Source organism: Ipomoea triloba, chromosome 1 (genome assembly GCF_003576645.1).
Source record: "Ipomoea triloba cultivar NCNSP0323 chromosome 1, ASM357664v1".
In the NCBI taxonomy this organism is placed as follows: Eukaryota; Viridiplantae; Streptophyta; class Magnoliopsida; order Solanales; family Convolvulaceae; genus Ipomoea; species Ipomoea triloba.
The window spans coordinates 29,741,122-29,757,152 of NC_044916.1; the positions used below are offsets into that span (position 1 = coordinate 29,741,122).

Below are 16,031 nucleotides of genomic sequence, written 5' to 3' on the forward strand. Positions count from 1 at the left end.
GGGGGGGGGGGGGGGGGGGGGGGGGGGGGGGGGGGGGGGGGGGGGGGGGGGGGGGGGGTTGGGGATTTAGGATTAGTCTTAGTCCATGGCTAATGTATAAAAAAATGATGGTTCTTGAAAAGCATTCAGGGGAAAGGGTGATTGTTTTGAGTGGTTGGTATGTGAAGTTGTGAACTAAATTGTGATGTGTGCAGGTACGGCTGAGTTTTGATGAGCCTGAACCTGGAGTTACAATGATCAAGCTGATACACACTGATGTACCAGAGGAAGACAGGTAAGTGATATCTGATCTGATCACATTGCGGGTAACTTTTGATGAAATGAAATGTTGAGGCTTTCTGGCATTTATTATATCATAAAATGAAATGGTGCAGATATGGGAACGAGACAGTGGTGGAGAATACTGAGGGAGGGTGGCGCGATCTCATCTTTCACAAGATCCGAGCTGTTTTTGGTTTTGGAATTTAATTAATGCATATAATTTTGGTTGGTGGGGCTGAACATTTTGTTTGGCCTCATTGTTCCAATAGTGTATTTGTTTGACGCTAAATAACCAAATTCACACATGAATTTTGAGGATGTTTCAGCGATGAGATGTGTTTTGTGTTCCTCACGGGAATTTCTGCAGGCTATCATCAATCATAAAATAGATGTGAAGGGAACATTTGGAATCTTTAGGTTTTGCATTTCCTTACTGCATTCTACATGTCATCCAAAATCTGCAATTCTTTGATTGATGATCTTCCATGTTCTGCATGGGGCAGGGGATCATATTATATGTATAGGTTTTGTTCCCTTGAACACGTGGTGATGCATGATTGCACATTCCAAGATGTGATGCATTTGTGCATTTTACTCTGAAGTATTATTGAACATGTATTACATTTATTTATGCATATTTAATGATGTATGGCTGTATGTCCATCCGGGAAGGGACTTCACTGATGAGAAGAGATCGTTGATCTCTCAGTGACTTGCCTTAGAAATTTTCTCTTTTTTTTTTTTTTTTTTTTTTAATTTTCAAATAAATTTGTTAAAAATAATGTGACGTTTTAATTTACTGGTATTATTAGGTAACAATCTGTGATGTGAGGACACATTTAGAATGATTGTGTATTATTCATAACTTTTACAGCACTCACTATATAGTGAGTAACATATGGTGGAGTGGTGAAAATGATTTGAGTGTAATTATGGAAGGAAGGGTAAACAGCAATCCAACGGGAATGTGCATGCATCAGCATCAAGCATATCATAGGGGGTCCACATGGGTTTTGATGAAGGAAGGCCATTTATACTTTCTTTTTTTTTGGAAAAAAAGGCCATTTATACTTGAACACATGTAACCCACCCTGCTCCTCACCTATCTGCCTATCTTTCATCTTCTGTGGTTCTTCTTTTTCCACTTTTTTTTTTTTAGAATATATACAGCATACATATTTTCAAAAGGGATTTCGTCGGTGGATAATTCCAGAAAGGTGATTGACATGTGGAATTTGTAAGAAATATTCGATCCACCCTATTTCTCTAATTTTATGATCGAGTGCATGATATTTAGCAATTGCTTTTTTAAAGGATTTTTTTTAAGTTAATGTTATTTTTCATTAAAGCAATAATATTATATATTATTTTATAATTTTTACAATTACAATACTCACACAACCAAGATATATGAATATGGAGTTATTGTTTAAAAACAAAAGGAAAGTGAAATCATTGAATTGGAACTTAATACATATAAGTGGGTATGGGTCTCCATCATCTTAGTGCATGAGAAGGAATAGACTGTTTCATTATTTCCGATTTCTTACTTCCTTCCTTTTCACTCTCATTATCTTAGCTCCCCAACCAACCCCTACCCTAACGCTTCGTTTTCAATCACTCTATATTACCACTGTTCACAATATCCATTAATTTCAAATAAATAGTCTTTCATTTATTTTAATACATTTTATTTGAAGGCAAGTTGATGAGGTATATACATCATGCAATTTATGATACACTTCCACCGACAGATACTGCCAAATTTCCCATCATTTCACCTATTTATTTCCCTTTTATGGATATTTGTCAAATTTCTCTTTCAAAATTTTAAAAAATAAAAATAAAAACCTCACACATTTATATGAACTATTTATAAAAGCTAATCCAAATATTGCACTTTTAAATAGTAAAATATGCATATTTAATGGTGAAAAAGTTATAAAATTGTCATTCTGTATATTTGGATTCTTTAATTATTGATCATAATGATTCATATTAATTCTCGTTTTCTACACTGATATTCATTCTCACATAATTCATCAGATTTTTATATTGTACACAATTTATTAATTTCTTACTCAACAGTCAACACCTTAACTAGTACAAATAGCAATTATTTGTTATAATAGTTTACAATTTTAATTAACTCCTCTTTTCTTTAAAAAAAAAAAGATGCACAATTTTGCTTGTTGATGATAAGCAATTTATTTTTTAATAATAATAACAATAAAATAATAATTAAAAAATATAAAACAAATAACATACAATTTTTTTTAAATGTCATGTGGACTTGCAAGTGCCTCCATCTCAAGGATGGGGCAGCCTAAGTTTAATAAATATTTTTTGTATTTTAAAAAAATATGATAAGGGGTATAATAGTCTCTTAATAATATATTCTAAAATAGAAATTCAAATTTATGAAATGAATGATAAATAAAATATTTAGAATGATCTGAGATGGGGGGGAGTATTTGGATTTAAAATAAATGGTTATGTATACAGAAGGCACCTGACAGTAGTGGCATCGTTGCTACAATGGCGCTGTAACTTTTTGTCTTCTCTCTCCGCCGTGTTTCTGCGTAATTCTTGCCCACACACAAAAAAGTTGTTTACACCGTACAAATACGGCTCAGCTTCTCTCTCTCTCTCTCTCCCCAATCCCCTTCCCCAGATGGCTGATACTGCAAAGTATGCTCCCATCAATGGCGGAAATTTACTTTCAGAACTGAAACCCCATTTCTCTTTCATCAAAACCCAGAGAACCAAGGTTTGTGTCTACGCCTGTGTCTTTGTTTTCATCGCTTTCACCATTTTCTTGGCCTTTACTCCTTCCCCAGCCCCCTCTTCTCCTTGGTTCACCAATGTATTTTCTTTAACTACCGCCGCCGGCGACGCTGATGGGAGTGTATCCGATGAGTCTTCTGGATCTCATTTCTCTTCCATTTTTTCTTACTTTTTCCCCAATTCTTCCCAGCAAGCCCACAACTTTACTGCTCCTCCCCCTTATATTGCCCCAGCATCTCGGAGTAACAGTTCCTCCGAATTGCCCAGTTTGAGTAAAGACCCGGAAGTCGCGAAAAATAAGTCTCAGGGTAATCATAAAGTTGAAATCTTGAAGCCATCGAATCAGAGCGCTATTCTGTCTTCTTATGGGTTGCATAATCAGACTCAGGGTAAAGTTTCCGGTGATAAAGTTGGAGTCTTGAACTCAGATTCGAACCCATTTGAGGGTCAAAAGTCTCCGGCGAATCAGACGGTGGGTTCACTGCCAAAATCTGGTTCCGGGGAGAAGAATGTGACTGGTAAGGGAGAGAACACAATTGCACAGAAAGGGGTGCTGAGGAACTTCACTTCTTCTTTAGAGAAGAAGCACTATAACAGGTCAAGTTCAGGTCAGCCGGTGAGAAATGGAAGTGAAGATTTGATTAAATCTTTGTTGAAGTGTGATTTCTTTGATGGGAATTGGGTGAAGGATGAGTCTTACCCTCTGTACAAGCCTGGATCTTGCTCTCTCATTGATGAACAATTCAACTGCTTTCTCAATGGCAGGCCTGATAATGATTACTTTAAGTACAGATGGAAACCCAATGCTTGTACCCTCCCAAGGTATGTCCCAGAGTTCTTGTTTTCTTGTATGCAATTTAATACGGAGTATTAGTTTAATATTTTGGAGTTTGAGATGTACTTAATTGGGAACATAGACTATTGACTACTTATATACTTTGTATTGACTTGCTATTTATACTCTCTGGATTATATCTGTTTTCTTAGCTCATCTGGACTTCTGGTATTGTGACTTGATTGCAGATTGAATGCCACTCATATGCTGGAAATATTGAGGGGGAAGAGATTAGTATTTGTTGGTGATTCTCTGAATAGGAATATGTGGGAATCTCTTGTCTGCATTCTCAGAAGCTCTGTAAAAGATCAGAAGAAAGTTTATGAAAAATCTGGTAGACAATATTTCCGGGGAGAAGCTTCGTACTCATTTGTATTTGAAGTGAGTATTAGTGTAATATAAGCCACTTTGCAGTTTCTGCTATATCTGGTTTCTTATTGAATTGAAATGGATATGCAGGAATATAACTGTACAGTGGAGTTCTTTGTGTCTCCATTCTTGGTTCAAGAATGGGAGATAGCAGATAAGAAGGGGCATAAGAAGGAAACGCTTCGACTTGATTTGGTTGCACATTCTGCAGATAAATATAATAGTGCAGACATTTTGGTTTTCAACACAGGCCACTGGTGGACTCACGAGAAGACTTCGAAAGGGTAAAGATGTTCGGTTTTGTGGTTGGAAACAGATAATCTGTTGAATTATCCTCAATAAGGTTAATGTTTATGTTCCAGGGAGGATTATTATCAAGAAGGCAGTCATGTGTACCATGAACTGAATGTTGTTGAGGCGTTTCGCAAAGCTTTAACGACATGGGGGAGATGGGTTGATTCCCATATAAACCCTGCAAAAACATTTGTGCTCTTCAGAGGCTATTCGGCTTCTCATTTCAGGTTAACCTGCATTGCTTTCTGCTCTTTGAATCACACATTTCTTGCCCCCATCTCTCTAATTTCAACTTTATATGCCTATCTTCCAACAGTGGTGGTCAGTGGAACTCTGGCGGGGCGTGTGACCACGAGGTCGAGCCAATTAAGAACGAGACTTACTTAACCCCGTACCCACCCAAGATGGAAGTCTTGGAACGAGTACTGAAGGGGATGAAGACTCGAGTGTCTTACCTTAATGTCACGAGAATGACTGATTTCCGAAAGGACGGTCACCCGTCAATGTACCGGAAACAATATTTGTCCGAGGAGGAGCGGAAATCGCCATTGCGGTACCAAGATTGCAGCCATTGGTGCCTCCCGGGCGTGCCCGACTACTGGAATGAGCTCTTGTATGCTGAACTTCTTGTAAAGCAATACCAAAAGCAGCAACAAAGCAGGTCATAGGTAAAATGCATACACACCTAAAGTTTACAGAAAAATGTGTATTAAATTACATTATTTTTTCAACTTCCATTTACTAATTCTCAGTCCCTGTGAAGATAGATGAACGAATACCTTCATATCAATATATCATAAGTTATCTGTAAGAGTAAAAAAGAGAATCCTAGGATTGTCCGAGGTTTAGATCTTGAATCCTGGATCGAACGGGGACATCTTCGATTTTCGATTTAGATGTTTTAAAGTATGATGATACATATATATATGTCACATCATAGATTTGTGATGTGAATGTTGTAAATCCATCCTTACTGTAATACTTGTGAAGAGCAAAAACAAATTTGTTACGTGCAATTATTGTGGTCTTGGTATGATAATGTTTGGTGGACTATGCATGTGTTGAATCCACTAGCTACTGTATCCACTGTTGTCAAGATGCAGTCAGTCCATCTCTCTCCTGCTGTTCCTTAATTTAATAATACTATTTTATTGTATTATATTCTTAACCGGCTTTTAGGCCACCTGTTACATTTTCATTTGGCTTTCCCTTTTGATGCTTTTGATGAACTTATATATTCCCCTATGTATGTATATTATACGAAGTAGCTTCTCATCTTTTGTTCTTCACATGGCCCCTTTTGACCATCTTTTCTAACTTGCTTATGAGTTAAGGTTTAGTTAATTTGCAATTTGTATGTTTTTAGATGGAGCATAGGTTTTTTTACCATGTTTTGTTTTGTTATCAAAGGCATCTGGCACTTGGCCTGTATCTGTTCATACACTGAGATTTAAATCTATGACCTCGCTCGACTCGGTTTAAAAATCATAATATATAGTACTCCGTATTTGATAAGGAAATTGTGGGATTGTGTCGGCAGATGTAATATTTATGTCGGTGTGAGGAGTGGTACTGGTGATGGATGGGAAGATGAGTGATATAATTATGCATGTGTTGACTTAGAATTGAAATGCCTTTCAAGTGATGGATGCACTCTGATCTGCTTCTTAGATCTTAAGCAACGCCTTTCTCTTTGATTTGAAACCTTTTCATGTTACCCTAACTTGATGGGCAACCTAACATCTTATACTTCAATTCTTACTTCATCTATCTGATCTGCAAGCTAGTTTATGGGTTCAGGGTTCTTAATTACTTTCATGTTACCCTAATCCCTACCTTCATGGAGGAGATGTTGCACCTTCTTTGTCTGCACCTAATTTATTGCCAGCTGGGATCTCACTTTCATGTTACTCTACCTTCATTTACCTAAGTATCTAAATACCACAAATTATATCATGGACTATGATCCACATTGTAATCAATGGCTAATAAATATTTATTTTTGAAAATAAAATAGTTATTTTTAATACACTGGAAATTTATTTTTAATTTACTGAATGTTACTAAATGAACCTTAAATATACTACAAATGAACTTGTATATCGTGCTCATTTTAAAAACTAGCTATAGGTCATCCACATCTTTGAAAGGGTTGCAAAATACAACTAGCCATGTAAGATTTTTATTTTTTATTTTTACATTTTGTAATTTTTTTTAAAAATTAGCAATTCACCCTTGTGATGCACACAGTATATTATATACTTATAAATATTAATAAATAAATAATTCAAATTTTATCACCTTCACTAACATTAAAAGAAAAACATTGAAAATAATATATATACACACAATTACAAATTATAAACTTAATTGACAAATAGATCTACCATTTTTTTTTGAACAACTTAAACAATGCAATGTAGAATGGCTTGCTACAACATTCAGCTTGCCCATCCCACATTAGATGGGCAAGCATTGAGGAGGCACCTCTATTAGCAATTTAGAGCAAACTTTTGAAGTACCAAACACTTTTTTTACTGTTTTGATTTGATCAAAACGTTAAAAATGACGGATTCGTAAAACATTTTGACGAATTTGCCATTTATCAAATAAGGTCTCAGAGCAACATATTATACTAACAAAAAGTAGCAATATTAATTTATAGGTTATCATGATGCTTTTTGTTGTTTTGATGTTTATTTATATTTATATTTAAATAAGTGCAACTTAGACTAATAACATACATACGGAGATTCGTTGAGAGAATTTAAAAAAATTTACAAAATAATCAATATGTCTTTTAATAATTTAAAAATTCAAAATAAAATATTAAATATTAACAAAATTTATAAGTAATAAATTAAAACGGTCACTTTCAATATAATTAAAACAATACCTATTGTGGCTGCAGTTGCTGGCCGGCTTAATTGTGGGAATGATCCTTATTTGGCGGAAGCAATGGCGGTCAGAGACGCTCTATCCTGGATAAAAGGGCTTGGTAGATTTAATGTTGACATTGAATCTGGCTGTTTAAATTTTTACACTGCTTTTAATTCCTTAGCTTTGGATTTCTCGCATGTGGGTTTAGTGGTCAGCGAATCAGGTTGCTCATGCTTTGACTAAGGTAGTGGTTCATCGTCTGTCCTTGTTTCGTGGGTCTCTTCCCCCTCTTAGCTTGTATTTCGGCTTTCTTTTAATGTTTAATGAAGTTTTGATTTTTTTTTTTTTAAAAAAAAAAAGCATTTTTATATAAGATAATAATTCAGCTGCCTATCATTTTCCTAATAAAAATTTTAAACAATACCAAACAAAACCTAATCAAAATCTTAAAAATTCAAATGCTACAATAGTCCCTCCCTATTTCTTCGTTCTCTTCTCCCCTGTTAAGTGGAACTCGGCAGAGAAATCAGAAATGGAGGAATATCTGTGGACGCAGTTACATTTACACGCGCCAGAATCCGATTTCCACTCAGTACCAGTAATGCAATTCACATTCAGTACCACTCATCGGTTCGTATATGGAGAGACAGGGGAGTCAAGCTTTCTGGCCTTCTGGGGAGGACAAGGGGCTGGTCTGACATCGGTTGTGCGGCCTCCTCAGCAGTCGCTGCCGTCGCAGGACGCGTGTAATCGGATTTCATCTGGTTACATCTCATTCACGCGAAGGAGGTTCGCCAAGGCTTCTACACAGACGTGGTTAGTTTGTTTGCCTATTCAAATTGAGCTGTGATATTAAAATGAGAAATTGCTATTGATTTTGCAGAAAATTTGTTAGATATCCTATATCTAGTTTGAATCTGCAATCTCCAAATTTAGATCAATATTCATTTCCTATCCTTGATTCCTCTGTGTTTGTATCATTAAATCATTGATTTGTCTGATGGAGTTTGCAATTTGTTAATTGTTATTAACCGTCTTGATTGAGGACAACGGTGGAGTTCCACCGAGGAACGAAAGGAATCCGGCGTTGGCTGGCTCCTGGGCGTCAAGGAAAAAAATAATCTGGAAGACTTTGTATTATGACTAATTGACTATGATTTTTCACTCTCGGATGGAATACTTTAGAGATTTAGCTTTTGAAATTTGAAGGTTTTGTTTCGGATTGTTTAAAATTTTTGAAATTTAAAGATTAGATAAAGTTTTTGCTCTTGAAACAAGAGGAACAAGAAGACGACAGGGTTGGATTTGGCTCAACGAGTTGATTCTTATTTTCAATGGCGTGTTTGATTCTTATTTTCAATTAAAATACAAGTAATAGGTTTTTCTTTATATTCTATTTTACAAAGTTTTCTTATTCAGCACCTTGACCAGGACAAATGGCCATTATTTTATCTTACAAATTAAAATTTTAATTGAACTCCCCTTTTCTCAAAAGGTGAACAATTTTTCTTGTTAGAATGTTGATGATGACAATCTAATTGAAATAAACATTTTAAAACCTCTTTTTATGTCTAGTTTCACTAGGTCAGGTCAGTAGCTGTTACAATTCAAATATCATATAATTGTAGTGTATATATGGAGTGTACAAATTTCACCTGATGGTAGTAGCATCTTTCCTGTAATCGTACTGTAACTTTTTAGTCTTCCTGTGAATTCTCTCTTTGCTGTGTTCTGCGTAACACTTATCACACACAAAAAGGTCACACTGTACAAATACGGCTGAGCTTCTCTCCCCCCCATTACTCTTCTTATGACCTCTGTATAAGCTGTAATTATTATTATTTCATCAAGAACTTGCTTGGCTTGATATACACACTCTCCATTTCTTGCAGAACACCTGGAGACCAGACCACCTCCTTCCTAAGATGGCTGATACTGCAAAGTATGCTCCCCTTCCCATCAGTTCTGGAAATTTACATTCAGAACAGAAACCCCATTTGTTTCTATTCAAAACCCAGAGGACCAAGGTTTGTCTGTACGGGTGTGTCTTTGTTTTTGTTGCTTTCACCATTTTCTTAGCCTTCAGTCCTTCGCCAGCCTCCTCATCTCCTTGGTTCACAAATGTATTTCCTTTAACTAGCAGCGACAGCAGCCGTATTATTGGGAGTGTATCTGTGCCTACATCATCTTCTTCGATTCTCTCTGATGAGGCATATAGATCTCATTTCTCTTCAATTTTTTCTTACTTTTTCCCAAATTATTCTCAGCAAGCTCAAAACTTTACTGCTGCTCCCCCTTATAATGCCCCAGCATCTCAGAGTAACAGTTCCTCTGAAATGCTCAGTTTGAGTAAAGAGCCAGAAGTCACGAAAAATAAGACTCAAGCTAATGGTGAAGTTGAAATCTTGAATCCATCAAACCAGACCGCAACTGTGAATGCAACAGCTGCATCAGAGTCTTCTTCTGGGTTGCGTAAGGAGCCATCAACTGGAAATAATCAGAATCAGAGTAAAGTTTCTGGTGATAATGTTGGAATCTTGAACTCAAATTTGAGTTCAATTGAGGGCAAAAAGTCTACAGGGAATCAGACTCTGGGTTCACTGCCAAAATCTGGTTCTGAGGAGAAGAATGCGACTGGTAAGGGAGAGAATATAATTGCAGAGAAAGGTGTGCTGTGGAACTCCACTTCTTTTGAGAAGAAGCACAACAATGTGTCAAGTTCCAGCATGTCAGTGACACATGGTAGTGATGATTTCATTAAATCGTTGTTGAATTGTGATTTCTTTGATGGGAATTGGGTGAAGGATGAGTCTTACCCTCTGTACAAGCCCGGCTCTTGCTCAGTTGTTGATGAGCAATTCGACTGCTTTCTTAATGGAAGGCGTGATAGTGATTATTATAAATACAGATGGAAACCCAATGCTTGTACCCTCCCAAGGTATGTGCCACACTTCTGGTTTTCTAATATGCAATTTAATTAGTTTTTCTTTCATGGATATATGTCCTCATTTGGGTCTTTTTGTTTGTGTAGTTTGGGATAAGGACTTGTGATATTCTGATTATGTGATTGTTGTGGAGTTGATTACAGATTGAATGCCACTCACATGCTGGAAATGTTGAGAGGGAAGAGATTAGTATTTGTTGGTGATTCTCTGAATAGGAATATGTGGGAATCTCTTATCTGCATTCTCAGAAACTCAGTAAAAGATCAGACGAAAGTTTATGAAAAATCCGGTAGACAATATTTTCGCGTAGAAACTTACTACTCATTTGTATTTGAAGTGAGTAGTCTAATATAATCCCCACTTTGCAGTTTCTTTTTGTCATCATGCTATTTCTGATGTCTGTATTTGTTTCTTTCTGAATTGAAATGGATGGATATGCAGGAATATAACTGTACAGTGGAGTTCTGTGTATCTCCTTTCTTGGTTCAAGAATGGGAGGTAACCGATAAAGAGGGACAGAAGAAGGAAACACTCCGACTTGATTTAGTCGAAAATTCTGCCACTAAATATAAAGATGCAGACATCATAATTTTCAACACAGGCCACTGGTGGACTCACGAGAAGACTTTCAAAGGGTAAAGATGTTGGATGTTGGGAATGAATAATTGATTAACTTATCCTTAAAAAAGTTGAATAAACAACAACATTGATGTTTCAGGGAGGATTATTATCAAGAAGGCAATCACGTGTACCCTGAACTGGATGTTCTTGAGGCTTTTCAGAAAGCTTTGACGACATGGGGAAGATGGATTGATGCCCATATAAATCCTGCAAAACAGTTTATTGCCTTCAGAGGTTATTCCGCATCTCATTTCCTGTAAGTAATCTCAACCTGCATTGCCTTGCACTCTTCGAAACACACAAGAATTCTTGGTCCACTCATCAGCCTCTCCTAATTTAACTTTAACATATTCATCCTTTGGCTATTTGTATTTTGTGCAATTTCAATGAAGTTTATATATACCTATCTGCCAACAGTGGTGGCCAGTGGAACTCTGGCGGGGCGTGTGACCGGGAAATGGAACCTATAAAGAATGGGAGGACTAACCTAAAACCATATCTACCCATGATGGAAGTCTTGGATAGAGTATTGAAAGATATAAAGACTCCAGTCTCTTACCTTAATATCACAAGAATGACTGATTTCCGAAAGGATGCCCACCCATCAATGTACCGGACCCGAAATATGACCGCTGAGGAGCGGAAAAATTGGTTTATACACCAAGATTGCAGCCATTGGTGCCTGCCCGGCGTGGCGGATAACTGGAATGAGCTCCTGTATGCAGAACTACTTGTGAACCAATACCAGAAGCAACAACAAAGCAGCAGATCATAGGTAAAATGACACAAGCCAGGCGGAGGCCTGAGGTTTTGTACTTTTATTTCAGTTTTCTGTTAGTTTGAGAAATTTTTTACCAATAAAAATACTTTGCTATTCAACATTTTTTTTTATTAATAGGCCATTTTCATTTAGTAACATCTATAAAGTATGCTATGGTGTGAAATGGGAAAATGAAAAAATAAAATAAAATGAGACAAAATTTTATAGCTGTTTAGGATGGTATAATTAATCTATTCCTATCCACTAGTAATTAGTTAACCTCACAAATTATAAGTGAAAGACAAACTTATACTTACAATTATAAAGCTAGCACAAAGTTTCCATGAGTTTTTGTATCAATGCATGAACTCTCTGTTGAACATAAATATAATATAAACATAAATGTGCAGTCCAACTATCAACTTAAACTTTTAGTTGAGATAGAGCACGGATCACAAAACAAGCATGTATGATTATTTTAAGATCACAAAACAAGCATCTTAGCAATCTCTCATGGTGTCGCCACCAATTATTGTGCTTCATTGATGTATTTGATCGGTTGCAAATCTCAATTCTTGGAATCATGCAAATCCAACTCCAAGGAACCTTGCAAGTCTGGCTCCAGGAATTGTGCAAGTCTACATCCAGGGAATCGTGCAAGTCCATCTCCGGAGAACTGTTCAAGTTTGACTCCGAGAAATTGTAAGAGTCCATGGGAAATTGTAAAAGTCCATCTTCAAAGAACTGTGCAAGTCTGACTTCGGTGAACTGTGTAAGCACTCCAAATAATCTTTTTCTACCTTCCTAATTTTCATTAGAGTCTTCACATTGGAGTACGATCAAAACTCCGATACGGTATTCCGATGAATTTGTATTTAGTAGTCCTTTTTATACCACGTAAAGTCCTAACAATGAATCCCCTTTTTTTTTTTTTTTTTAAAGAATCCTTTTAGCTTTTGTTCTTCATCTGAGTACAATCAAAATTCTGATATAGTATTCCAACGATTTGTGCTTAATAGTCTTTTTTTATATCATCCATATATGCAAGCAGGTGAAGTCCAAAAATGGATCCCCTTTAACTTTTGTTCCCATCCTTTCTGATAACAATATGTATATTATATAATAACATATAAAAATTAAAGTAGGTGGAACCCTTGTCTTCCACTTTCTTTTCTTTTATTTCATTATTTTCTTTCAATCATTCACAGCCCCTCCCCTTATCTTCTTTATTTCCTTTTTCTTTCTTATTGTTTTCCTAATTATTTCTCGTCTTTATCCTCCTTGTAAACCCAGACAAGTTATTTATTTATTTTTTAATTTCTTACTGCCGATGTGTACATAATACACCGTGTATAATTTAAAAAAAAAAAATCAAAAGTCCGCGGAGCCTGCCATCCTGCGTGAGGTAGGCTAGGATTGTATGAATTTTCGCCCGCGGGCCTAATGAGTTGGTCCGTAAAAGACCTCTAGAAATTAGGCCTGCGATGGGACAGACCCGACTGCTTTGAGAGTAGTATATAAATGATGCATAGGAAAAATAAGTAAATGATGAATATGAAATCAGATTGGAGAAGGAAGGAATTGCATTTAATTGGCTTTGATTAGCCTCCGATTGCCCTCCTAAGATTGAACAGTTAGGGCAGTGTAGGACTAATCATTTAAAAATATAATGGCCCTGTTTGATAAATAATCAGCCTATCAGTCAATTTTGACTTATTTGATCACTATTAGTTGTTTGGTTAAAAAGCTTTTTGTAACTCTAAAATACTAAAATTCAAAAGGCTACTCAAAGCAGCCTTTTCAATTAGCTTTTTGAGAAAAAAAATTATACCAAACAGCTATCAGCTAACAGCTAATTTATCAAACAACTTTTTACAATCAACTGATGTTATTAACAAATTATACCTTCTAACCCAAACAGCCAACATCCATTTATCAAACAGGGCCAATATTCTTTACGAAACACTTATCTTTGAGAATATAATATTTTTCAAAGAACCACTTGATCTTTGGAAATATAATATTACATCAATAATTTAATAAATACAATATTACATTAATAATTCAATAATGAGCTATTATAATATTCTATCGGATAATAATCTTAATTGAGTTGTAATTATGTCTGGTTGCGTATACGGACTGGTCTGCCATATTTTTTGGGGCTTACTTTTATGGGTTCTAACTTCTAACATCATATATTCATAAATCCAACTTAAATATTAAAATCTTAATTATATTAAAATATTTTTTAGTATATATATAAAAATAAATTTATGTTTGTAGAATTCACATTATATTAAAAGTATAGTTGATAATTTGAGTACATTATTTGTATACGTAAAATACATTATTTAAAAATATATACGGAGTAATTTTTTATATACTATCAAATAATGTACCTTCAGTACACAAATAATATACTTTTAATATATTAAAAAGGGAAAATGACACTTTTTCTCTCTATGTTATGTGCATATAGCACTTTCCCCCCTATGTTATTAAAGTGGCAGTTTTTCCCTCTTAGTTATTTTAAAAGTAGTAGTTTTCCCCCCGTAATGTTAAATTGACATTTTTGCCCAAAAAAATAATTATTTCATTTATTTTTATTCTCCAACCAATTATTACTAATATGTATGGAAGATCACGGTTCGATACGAACCTAATCGAACACTGTAGCAATTGAACTTAAATAGTATGGACGGTAGTTACGGTTACGATTCAGAACCGAAAAAATAAAATAAAATAATTGTTGAATTTAGACTATTTTTAAATAAGAAATAAAATTAAAAAAAAAAAAATAAATAAATAAATAAGTTTTGATTGGCGGTTCAAAATCGAAATTGGAATCGAACCGTACTGATTTATCAAAATAAGTGTTTGATCATTTTCACTATATATAACATTGGTTCAGTTCCGGTTCACGGTTCAACAATTATTTAATTTTATTTTTTTCAGTTCTGAATCTTAACCAGAACCGTCCATACTATTTCGGTATGATTGCTACAGTGTTTGGTTAGGTTCGAACCGAATCGTGATCATCCATACATATAAGTAATAATTTGTTGGAGAAGAAAAATAAATGAAATAATTATTTTTAAGGGTAAAAATGCCAATTTAACATTTCAGGGGAAAAACAGCCACTTTAATAACACAGGGAAAAAAGTGTTATATGCACATAACATAGGGAAAAAAGTGTCATTTTTCCTATTAAAAAAGTATATTGCATTCCTGGTTCACACAACTATATTATGTGTAACATGATCAACCCAATAATTTGCCATATCCAACAAGATAATAATACCATAATATGATATTCTAAACACTAATTATGGCGGGGCCAAATTAAATGATAATTCAATAATTTGGAATACGGTTTCCCTTTTTCAAGGGCTTTTAAGAATTTGGAAGTCCTATATTTGGTGACCAGTTCACCTCCTCACTCCTTCGCTCTCTCTTCCCCGCCCCTAAATTCCTCAAAACCTAGATAGCTATGGAAATTGGCATTGTTGACTACGTGGACGGATCCCCCGATCTGTTCAACGTTCAGTTCCAAGGAGACATTATCAGAACCTTGGTCACCCACGAGCCCCGGGAGGTCGTTGACTGGATCTCCGAGGTGGAGGCCGTCCATCGCCGCCGTCTGAACCACCTGATCGTGGGCCTCGACGCAGAGTGGCGGCCCAGTTTCTCCAAAGGGCACCAGAACCCGGTGGCGACTCTCCAGCTCTGCGTGGGGCGGCGCTGCCTCGTCTTCCAAATCCTCCACTGCAGCTACATCCCGGACAGGCTCGTCGGCTTCCTGGCGAACCCTAGCTACACCTTCGTGGGGGTCGCGATCAAGGGCGACGTGGAGAAGCTTGTGGAGGACTATAATTTGTGGGTGAGGAAGGCCGTGGATTTGCGTGCCCTAGCTGTGCGGCGGTCCAACGATTTGGCTCTGAGGAATGTTGGGTTGAAGGATTTGGTGAGGATTTACATGGGGGCGCAGATGGAGAAGCCCAAACGGGTGACTATGGGGAGGTGGGATCAAGAGTTTCTAACCACAGAGCAGATTCAGTATGCCTGCATTGATGCTTTCGTGTGCTTTGAAATTGGCAGGATTTTGAATGCTTCTTTTGCCTAGTAATATATATATATATATATATATATGGCTGCTGCTTTATTTTATTTTCGGAATGTCTGCTGCAGCTGTTATCTTTGATTCTGCAACCATATTGTTGGTATTATATATATATTTTTCGTATTATTGACTTTATTACTGAGTTATATCTATTTT

At 36.0% G+C, this 16,031-nt stretch overlaps 4 protein-coding genes across 4 annotated transcripts in view; all 4 read left to right on the forward strand.

The window, feature by feature from the left end:
- Nucleotides 1–896, forward strand: part of LOC116019524 (activator of 90 kDa heat shock protein ATPase homolog) — a 3,526-nt gene extending 2,630 nt beyond the window's left edge. Inside the window, exons 2-3 of the mRNA XM_031259774.1 lie at nt 195–274; nt 375–896. Coding sequence (XP_031115634.1) covers nt 195–274; nt 375–468 — 174 coding nt within the window. The 3' untranslated portion in view covers nt 469–896. The remainder of the gene's footprint in view (nt 1–194; nt 275–374) is intronic.
- A 1,872-nt stretch (nt 897–2,768) lies between these two features.
- On the forward strand, nt 2,769–5,616 carry LOC115998273 (protein trichome birefringence-like). The gene is made up of 5 exons (XM_031237801.1): nt 2,769–3,870; nt 4,072–4,264; nt 4,343–4,536; nt 4,615–4,773; nt 4,863–5,616. The coding sequence occupies exons 1-5, from the start codon at nt 2,936–2,938 to the stop codon at nt 5,212–5,214; spliced, it is 1,833 nt and encodes a 610-aa protein (XP_031093661.1). The 5' UTR covers nt 2,769–2,935; the 3' UTR covers nt 5,215–5,616.
- Nucleotides 5,617–7,932: 2,316 nt separating this feature from the next.
- On the forward strand, nt 7,933–11,883 carry LOC116019015 (protein trichome birefringence-like). The gene is made up of 6 exons (XM_031259083.1): nt 7,933–8,242; nt 9,319–10,364; nt 10,515–10,707; nt 10,813–11,006; nt 11,090–11,248; nt 11,410–11,883. Exons 2-6 carry the CDS (start codon nt 9,352–9,354, stop codon nt 11,765–11,767), a joined length of 1,917 nt encoding a protein of 638 aa, XP_031114943.1. The 5' UTR covers nt 7,933–8,242; nt 9,319–9,351; the 3' UTR covers nt 11,768–11,883.
- A 3,276-nt stretch (nt 11,884–15,159) lies between these two features.
- LOC116019584 (Werner Syndrome-like exonuclease) lies at nt 15,160–16,010 on the forward strand. The gene has a single exon (XM_031259861.1). It carries the CDS (start codon nt 15,246–15,248, stop codon nt 15,876–15,878), a length of 633 nt encoding a protein of 210 aa, XP_031115721.1. The 5' UTR covers nt 15,160–15,245; the 3' UTR covers nt 15,879–16,010.
- The last annotated feature ends 21 nt before the right edge of the window (nt 16,011–16,031 follow it).

What these genes read in the sequence shown, in the direction of transcription:
- LOC115998273 (XM_031237801.1), top strand. Translation starts at nt 2,936, where the DNA reads ATGGCTGATACTGCAAAGTATGCTCCCATCAATGGCGGAAATTTACTT. An exon ending in AATGCTTGTACCCTCCCAAG is followed by an intron (nt 3,871 to 4,071) that starts GTATGTCCCAGA and finishes ACTTGATTGCAG; the next exon opens with ATTGAATGCCACTCATATGC. An exon ending in CACGAGAAGACTTCGAAAGG is followed by an intron (nt 4,537 to 4,614) that starts GTAAAGATGTTC and finishes TTTATGTTCCAG; the next exon opens with GGAGGATTATTATCAAGAAG.
- LOC116019015 (XM_031259083.1), top strand. Translation starts at nt 9,352, where the DNA reads ATGGCTGATACTGCAAAGTATGCTCCCCTTCCCATCAGTTCTGGAAAT. An exon ending in AATGCTTGTACCCTCCCAAG is followed by an intron (nt 10,365 to 10,514) that starts GTATGTGCCACA and finishes AGTTGATTACAG; the next exon opens with ATTGAATGCCACTCACATGC. An exon ending in CACGAGAAGACTTTCAAAGG is followed by an intron (nt 11,007 to 11,089) that starts GTAAAGATGTTG and finishes TTGATGTTTCAG; the next exon opens with GGAGGATTATTATCAAGAAG.
- LOC116019584 (XM_031259861.1), top strand. Translation starts at nt 15,246, where the DNA reads ATGGAAATTGGCATTGTTGACTACGTGGACGGATCCCCCGATCTGTTC.